Raw genomic sequence first — 9329 nt, 5'->3', positions numbered from 1 at the left:
AGGGGGTAGAATGCACACTTTTCTTTTGTTACAACCCTTCCTTGATCGATGGTCAGGCCTTGAGTTTCCAAGACAACCAGGTCACGTTTGAGTTTCTTACCTTAGACAGCAACACTGCATCACCTCACTGTGCGACCGACTCATCCACCAAATTGTCTCTTATGAAACTTTAATGTCTGTCTGTGACTGAGCCCTGAATTATAGAACAAGGCAAAGATCTGCTTCACTCCCAGATAATGAATCCCACTGTAACACATTATGGAAATAAATAAATAAGACTACAATAACAGTAAACAAAGAGGTGGTGAAAGATGGAGATGGGTGATGTACAGAATAGGCTCTGAACACGGTTGTTTTGTTCTGTTGCCATGAGCCATTCACGTGAATGACACAAACAGTACAACTTGAAAGATGGCAAGTGCTCCGGTTTGACGTTTACTCATCCAAACTGATCTGCTACAGGATGAACTGAAGATGAGCTTTCAGAAGGTTCAACTGTTCACTAGAGCTACTTGTGGAACACATGGTTTTGTTCCCAAAAATCCTTGCACTGCTCTGTGGCTTGTTATCAATGTGGTACATATGTCAGAAGAGAAGAGGGAAGATGTCTTTTGTTGATGTTCAGCACTTCAGCCTCTATTTTGAGGTATGACATTTATGGTGACATTTTTGTGGATTAACATCCAATCCACATAAATTTTATGCTAGAGGTTGAAGGATGTTTTCTTTTATCAAAGGATTGTATTGCAGAGTTGCCTTTCAGATGTTACAACATTCATAATGAAAACACCCCAACAAAACACAAGATGTGGAACCTTCTTTAAGTGCAGGAAATCTCATTTTATGATCCCTCACGTCTGGAAACCAGTTTCTGTTCAATGTAATTGACTGTTGCTGATACATGAGTCATGTAGCCTATTGTAGAGATGTGGCCCTCAAACGCTGACATCGTTTTTAACACTTTCACAAGGCATTTGGAAAACCTGACTACAACTACAAGTTCATATTGTATATTGACATGCAGGGCACATAAACACATTATCCTTTAATACACAACATTCTAGTTGGATAAAGACCCATTTTATACTTTATAAGACTCGTATCCTTATGCATAGAATTACTGCATGTGACCTTCAGCAGCAACCTGTATAACCTACCAATCAGATCTCACAAGCTTGGTCACTTCCACGGAGTTCATAAGAAGTGACACGGTACAAGGCTGCCATCTACCGTCCTAATATTTAAAAACGAGGTAAGAAAAGTATTGAGTAATGTGATTTCACATATTGCCAAAAAGTATTACAACCGCTTCCATCTCATTCCAAGAGTTCATTAATCTCTGTGGTTTATTTGGTAGTTCAAAATCAAATAAGCCACTTTTGAGTTTTATTATAACACGTCGCTTCTACTAGTCAGGCCTATTTATTAGAAAAATAGCCTGATTATAATGAGAATAGTAATATAACTAATAATAAAAAACGCACGTTTCGCAGAACAGAATGCTATTTCTATTAGCATTCATATAACGTTGCTGTCACTCCCCTCCCATATCTAGGCCAATCCGGGAAATAAACATTCAATTCAAACATTCAATCAAAAATGTGGGCAAGTTCGGCCCAATACAAAAGTATTTAATCAGTAGGCCTATTCCCTTTTTTATTACTTCAGTTTTAAAAGGTATAGGATCCAACAAAATAGGGTTCTCTATTTTTATTGATGTAGCCTACATAACGGACATATGAAATCAGATTTAAATTGAAAATAAGTGGGCTAACTTTACGTTAAAAGTGCATGGTTACAGAAGTCCTATAAATCCTTGCAATAAACAGTCTTCCATTTAGAAGTGGTCTGGAGTCCCATTGTGTAGCCTACTGTGAGTACTGTCTATTAAATCATGGACAATATGCTTCCATCAACTGCTCTATATATTTCTGCAAAATACATTCATGCCCTCGGCAGGGTATTGATGACCAAACGTGCACATGCAACACCTCTCTCTCTCTCTCTCTCTCTCTTTGTGTGTGTTTGCAGAGCAAAAGAGAGAATCGGGTGTATGACCAAGCTCACAAGGTATATCGCAGTGTCGCTTGTCCACCTTCCAACTGATTTCGATATTGCGCATAAAGCCGGTTAGTTAGAATGACGTTGAAGTAGCCTAACATTTACCATCTCTGATTAGTGACAAGAAGCGCATCACTATGCATTGCCTCCAGTGTACCTTCCGCCGACTTCTGAAGCTCACTAGTTCGCACACCGCATTCCACTGTTCGAACCTGCTGCTTCTTCTGATAAATAATAGCATCAGAAATCAGTGTCAAGCGGATCTTTACTAACTTCCAATAGTTAGGCAATTTCAAGACGCGGGTGCAGTGAAGGATTGGAGTTTCCATCTGTTCTCAAATTGGATGTCTGCTTATCCTCCAACGATGGGTAAGTGAACACTTAAGACTACCCTGTGTGACAGCAATATTTCGTATATCTTATAACCTTTATAATGAACAAATGCATTTTATGGGCTCAGTCTGTTATTAAAAAATATATATTTGTATAGGCCCATGTCTAATTATGGTTAGAAGGGAAGTTCAGCACATTGAGTTTGTGTTTAAAGATTTCTAGTTTTATCGAACTGCCTACTTAAGCTAACTACTAAAAATTAATTATAATATTATCACCTATTTCTATTTGTGTATTTCATGATTCTTGACTGATAAAGAGTAACACTATAGATATATACTTTGCTGGATGTGGAGGAAACAGATCAAAGTCAGTCAATCCATCACCATATATCGAAACGGTTCGCCCTGATATAAAAGATTACCATTATTAAATGTTAAATACATTCTAAAGCAACAGGCTGGCTGTCCGGTCGATATTACGGACATGCCCGATCGTGTCAAATAACCACGGGTGTGGAATGATGGCCCCTTTCCCTCTGCTTCCTCTCAGGTTCCCTGCTTTGGGACTGGAAGCTGTCATACCTTCTTCTCTATGTGTCTGTTCTGCTGCTGCTCAGCCAGGGGGAGAGGATGTGCCCGACCAGCTGCCGCTGTGAGGGGAAGATTGTTTATTGTGAGTCTGGCATCTTTCAAGACGTCCCAGAAAACATATCCACTGGTTGCCAGGGTCTCTCTCTGCGCTACAACAGCCTGCTGATTCTCCTTCCTTACCAGTTTGCTCATCTGAACCAGTTAATCTGGCTCTACCTGGACCACAACGCAATCAGCGCCATTGATAGTTTAGCTTTCCAGGGGGTGCGTAGGCTCAAAGAACTCATCCTCAGCTCCAACAAGATAGCACACCTCTACAATAATACTTTCAACGCTGTTCCGAACCTGCGCAACCTTGACTTGTCCTACAACCAGCTCCAGATCCTGGAACCTGGCCATTTTTACGGGCTTCGGAAACTCCAAAACCTACACCTTCGGTCCAACGGGCTGAAAAGGATACCTGTCCGAACGTTTCTGGAATGTCGTAGCCTGGAGTTCCTGGACCTGGGTTACAACCGCATAAGGACCCTAACTCGGACCACCTTCCTCGGGCTGTTCAAGCTGAAGGAACTTCATTTGGAGCATAATCAATTTTCGAGGATTAATTTCTCTCTGTTCCCTCGTCTTACCAACCTCCGGGCTCTCTACTTGCAGTGGAACCGCATTAGAACCATCAATCAAGGCTTGCCTTGGATCTGGCTCACGCTGCAGAAATTAGACCTCTCAGGAAACGAAATCCAGATCTTGGACCCTGGCGTGTTCCAGTGCATGCCAAACTTACAGACACTCAATCTTGAATCTAACAAGCTTAACAACGTGTCCCAGGAAACGGTGGCTGCCTGGGTCTCCATCACCACTATCAACATGGCAGGAAACTCCTGGGACTGCAGTTACAGCATATGCCCCCTGGTGACCTGGCTGAAGACCTTCCGAGACCCGAAGGACATCAGCATGATATGCAGCAGTCCCAAGTCAGTTCAGGGAGACAAGGTCATGGACATAGTAAAGAACTACTCCATATGTGAGGACTTTGGAGATGGGGCACTTACTACGGGCATGATTGCCGGTCTGCCCACCTCAGCTGTTGTCAGTTTGGGGCATACCTCTCCCTCTGACTCGGTCACAACAAGCCAAAGTCCCCCTGCTCCACCAGTCCAGACCCCCACCCCTCCAGCTGGCAGGCTTGTCACGATAGGCCCGCCCACAGGAGAGTCCACACTGATAACCTTCATCCTTCCACAACCCACATTTTCCCCAGAGTTAGACTTTGCGCACATGGCCTTCCATAAAATCATCGCAGGCAGCGTAGCCCTGTTCCTGTCGTTGTCGTTGATCCTGCTGGTGATCTATGTCTCGTGGAGGCGCTATCCCAGTTCCATGAGGCAGCTGCAGCAACAGTCGGTCAACCACAAGCGCAGGAAAAAGGCCCGCAAGCAGGACCTCAGCCTCAACTCTCAGCTCCAAGAGTACTACCTGACCTACCATGCTAACTCGGACACCATGGACACCCTGGTGAACGAGGCAGGCCCATGCACCTGCACCATCTCGGGATCCAGAGAGTGCGAGGTGTGAGGCGGAATCTGCGTCCCACATTGACACTGCGGCTGAGGGCCAGAGGTAAACAGCTCTGCTCGACGCCCTTCGTTTGTTCGACCTTCTCGTTCGTCGGTGCGGTTGTATTCTTATTTTTAAACCCTCCCGTGTCGTAAACTAAACACCACCAGTTATGCTCTCTACAGAAGTAATTGACAATGCCAATAAAGTTACAGTAACAACACGGTCTGTCGGTTTATGACAGATTGCTTTCGCGACACTTTATATTGGATCTGTTGTGTGTCGGTTGGTGGCATGATGCTTCACTGCCTGTGTCTGGAAGTGTAGATTGTGGATCACATCACCCTGACATCCGAAAAGGAGGGTCTGATTCTTTTACTATTCACTCATTCATGCTAGGTAACGTCACAATCCACACAGATGTGTCTCTTACCAAGCAGGGTGTTAACACAGCTACACTATTGTGGCTGACGGTATGGTGACCGGAAGGACATTTGGTCAACAAACTGCTGATCTTGTATAAGATCTGTGAGGGGATGTTAAAGTAAATGTCTCGTGCCACTGCATTTGTTTTCCTCAACAGTTTAATCCAGTTTATGAATATAAATTCATAGTACACTAGAAATGTTGAGAATGTTGAGAATTACAGAGCGATCCCTCTCTCCATCAGCACACATTCTCTTAGACCTCAAAAGCCATTACAGCACTTGGCTGGTGCTAAGGAGAAGTGGTTCCCTCAAATAAAATCAATTTGGAGCAGAGAACTCATCTGCTAAAAAAAAAAAAAAAGCTCTATTCATTTATTTTTCCATCAATGATTTGGAAGTAGCTAAAGTGGAACAATCTTGCAGAAGCACTTCCTGTGTGTGTTCTGAGCATTAGGAAACTGATAATTATTTCTGTCATCAGAAGAGACACACTTTGACTGATGGATAGCACTCCCTTGTCTCAGGGGAGAGAGGAAGAAAGGGTTCACTTGAACCTTGCCTTGCCTATTTATACACAAGACCTGTGTTTTTATTCAGGGATCACATTGGGTTCCCATTCTCCTTTTAGGTCTATCAAGATTGTTTTGATGTTGTTTTGAAAGGGAAGCTCTCGAAGAAGCCCTTGAAAGATGTTTTCTTGCTGTGCCAGCAATGTTATCTTGCTGTTTCAAGTGACAGCAGAACATAAATTCACCCCAACAATTGGTATGAATTGCAGCAAAAACCCAAGGCCTTTGATTTATCATCATAGACGGATTATGCAGACTTGATTTGGTAAAAGATTAGTAATGGAATTCCTCTGCCAAGTCATTGTCCCTGAGATCTACATTATGATGCGGAAATAACTGAGTATAATCTCTTTTTGAGTCATTGAGTCATCTCTGATGTTATTAAGTGGACATTGTGTTTTCCAGAATCAGAATCCAACTGAAGTTCGGAATCTCATTGTGATGTCTAAATTCTAAAATCTCAGGGTTTTAAATAAGGCCTATTTAGGGCAACAGTAACTCAATGACAACAGGTCAATCCCACAATCCCACTTCCCTCCACCTCACTCTGTAACTGTCATCTCTGCCATTCTCTGCTGCCACATGGTTAATTCAGCAGTGCCCATGCTGGCAGCCCCGGTGTTGTTGTGTAGGGCTGTGTGCCTGGTGTGTGTGTAGGGTTGTGTGCCTGGTGTGTGTTCAGGGCTGTGTTCAGGGCTGTGTTCAGGGGCTGTGTGCCTGCTGTGTAAGGAGAGGAAGACAACAGGAACTACAGACGCTGAGGAAACAGGGACTCTGAGGGGTCAAGGCTCCCTTTGCTGTTAGGAAAGTACCACACGCCTCCATCTGTCTCAGCCTCCTCATGGTAATAAGAAAATATCAAGTGGGCAAAGGGGCACGTGTGTGTGTGTGTGTAGGATTATTTATCTCCGTTAGGAGTGTTACCTTATCAAAAAGGTGAATTTCTGCAGCAGGATACCAGGATTCATTTTGAGCAGGATAATCCAATGTGTGTTGTAATCCTATTCTATGCAGATGGCTACTGAGCTGCACATGTAGGTGTTATATGCATGAGGCAGGGAATAGCCAGCTGGATAGCTTTCAGTTTTTTTTTTATCAAACACAGCTCACAGCTCCTGTGTAAGGGAGAAAAATAAACCTTCACGAATGTTTATTCAGTGAGATTTATGGGCCCCATCACTCTATTCACTTAACACGGCTTGTGTTTCTGGTTTCCAGGCATGGGGTTACCTCCAGCAGAAAGATTTATATACCCATACATCATGCTTTCTGCACTTGCATTTATGATCAATCCCTTCATTTGGAAAGTCAATGTGAGCTTCACGTTGGACTCTAAGAGCGGCGAAATTGATATTCAACACAAATTGTTTGTCGTCTTGTATCGTCTGATTGTGGAGGGTCGTTAGATAGTCCTAGAACAAGTGGATGACGTTTTTTTGGTGCCGTTTTTGGAAACAATGTACTGTACAGTATTGAGCTACTGCAGTGCCAGGTATGTTAAACTGTGTAGAAAACAATGGGCTTCTTTCTGATTTGTATGTGTAAGGCTGGGTGTCAACCTGCCCCCACAAGGACAACCAATCAGACCAAATCTTGAATGGGGTGTGAGAGCCATCAAGTTGAGACCGTCCAGAAACTCCAGACTTTAGCATATAATAATAATAAGACTTTATTTATATAGCACATTTCATACAAGAATTGCAGCTCAATGTGCTTTACATGAAATCAATAAAAACAATAAACAATAATAATAAAAACAATAATACAAGTGATAAAAGTAATACAAATAAATAACAAAAAAATTAAAATGGAACAAAACAAAATACAAGCTGCAGTCTTTGCGGGAATCAAAAGCACATATAAGCCGCAGTCTTTGCGGTGTCTCGAGTGAGAGGTGAGATGGATATGAGAGGTGGGGGCAGGTTTGACACCCAGCCTTACATATGTCCAAATTGTCCATTGATGGCCTCTCAGCCCACCCTTTCACAAGGGTATGGAGATCATTTTCAATTATATATTATCTTTGTATTTTCAAGATATTATTTACTAATAACAAATTCTAAGACATCAACTCACTTGAGACATCAACTGCTAAAATATTCACTCACTACTTCCAAACCGTAAATTATCATTGAAGTACAATGATCTGTTTATGAGCCTCTGAATTCAAGAATTATTCTTCAGCATACTTTAAGATTTTTGTGTGGATAAACTGAATGGCCAATTACTTTAGCAATCACTTGAAATATAAGAGTCAACCAATACATATTCGCTGTTAGAGACTGGAAAAACTACTCAGTCTTTGTCCAACTAAAAATTAAGTCTTGACAGAAGCTGTCTAGCACTGCAGATGGCACTACTTAGTATTCAAAATGCTTTTAATTTATGTAACATTGGGATGAAGCAGGATAGCTTAAGTCCCTCAAGTAGAATTTTTCAGTGTAATTATTTCATGTCCTCCAATTCATCACCCATGTTGATATGGTGAAATATAGAAGAACAATCTATATCTTAATTTGACAGCTGTAAGCTTAGTCTGCAGGAATATATTCTCGTTAATTGCTTGGCTGTCAGCTTGCTCACGTCAAACAACACTAAAGCCAGTGTATTAACATGGTAATCACAGAGCATAATGGTGATGTATTGTCTAGCACATGTTTTGTGGGTATACCAAAGCTTACAATGTTTGTTCTCTATTAATGTATTTTATTTATACAACCCACATGCATGTCTGTCATATTTACATTTACATTTAGTCATATAGCAGACGCTTTTACCCAGAGCGACTTAGAGTAAGTACAGGGACATTCTCCCCGAAGCAAGTAGGGTGAAGTGCCTTGCCCAAGGACACAACGTCATTTTGCACAGCCGGGAATCGAACCAGCAACCTTCGGATTACTAGCCCCCTGACTCCCCTCATATGTAACTGGTACTGGCTTCTCTCTTGAGGCAGTGGGCCCATACGTGGGTTTCAAAAAAGCAGTGAATGTATTCTGTAATTGTTCTTATTTCTCTTCTTTCTTCCCATAGGGTGAAACCTGCCTGCAATGCCCCTGCTTCTATACACAGAATATATATATAAATGTATAGCAGAAACTCTACAGACTCCAAGTGGTCTTGACGGACTCAGAAGACTCACAACATCAGAAGGAGCTGCCTCTGCAGGAGATCGCTGGATTGCTGTCAGGCTTTTGAAACAGTCAGGCTGTGTGGGACTTTCTCTACCAGGACAGAGGCGTTGTGTGATTCCTGACCTATTGAGCGGTTAGGGAAGCGGGCTAGTAATCTGAAGGTTGCCAGTTCGATTCCCGGCCGTGCAAAATGACGTTGTGTCCTTGGGCAAGGCACTTCACCCTACTTGCCTCGGGGGAGAATGTCCCTGTACTTACCCTCAAGTCGCTCTGGATAAGAGCGTCTGCTAAATGACTAGATGTAAATATTGAAGGACCGCCCCGGTAACCCTTCACCCTCGTGACCAACACCGCTGTTATTGTCTCCCAGATCATGCGCACATCTAACAGCAGAATGACATCCTTCATGTTCCTATTGCAACCTCCTCTGACCATGGAACTCGTCGTCACTCACGTTTAAATAAACTGCTGGCGTCACACTGGAACCGAACACAGAGAATTAAACGCTGAAAGTCAGTCTATTCACTGTACATAGAAACCATTAACGTTTGCCTTTTTAGACCGCATGCTGCCCCTCATTCAAGTCTTGGGGAGCATTTTTAGTCGAGCATAACTTGTGAAAGTGATTTCTGTTGCGTGGTTTGTCAGGGTAAAATGAAA

The 9329-nt window shown here is 42.6% G+C and overlaps 1 protein-coding gene across 1 annotated transcript; it reads left to right on the top strand.

The window, feature by feature from the left end:
- The first annotated feature begins 2164 nt into the window (after positions 1 to 2164).
- lrrtm4l2 (leucine rich repeat transmembrane neuronal 4 like 2) lies at positions 2165 to 9022 on the top strand. The gene is made up of 3 exons (XM_062451680.1): positions 2165 to 2430; positions 2947 to 4604; positions 8569 to 9022. Exons 1-2 carry the CDS (start codon positions 2406 to 2408, stop codon positions 4557 to 4559), a joined length of 1638 nt encoding a protein of 545 aa, XP_062307664.1. The 5' UTR covers positions 2165 to 2405; the 3' UTR covers positions 4560 to 4604; positions 8569 to 9022.
- Positions 9023 to 9329: the final 307 nt, after the last annotated feature.

Source organism: Osmerus eperlanus, chromosome 25 (assembly GCF_963692335.1).
Source record: "Osmerus eperlanus chromosome 25, fOsmEpe2.1, whole genome shotgun sequence".
Classification (NCBI taxonomy): Eukaryota; Metazoa; Chordata; class Actinopteri; order Osmeriformes; family Osmeridae; genus Osmerus; species Osmerus eperlanus.
This window is presented reverse-complemented; position numbering and strand designations above follow the sequence as displayed.

Excerpts from the sequence above, each read along its gene's own strand:
- lrrtm4l2 (XM_062451680.1), top strand. The coding sequence starts at position 2,406 with ATGTCTGCTTATCCTCCAACGATGG. Across the intron at positions 2,431-2,946 it reads TGCTTATCCTCCAACGATGG|GTTCCCTGCTTTGGGACTGG; the intron begins GTAAGTGAACAC and ends GCTTCCTCTCAG.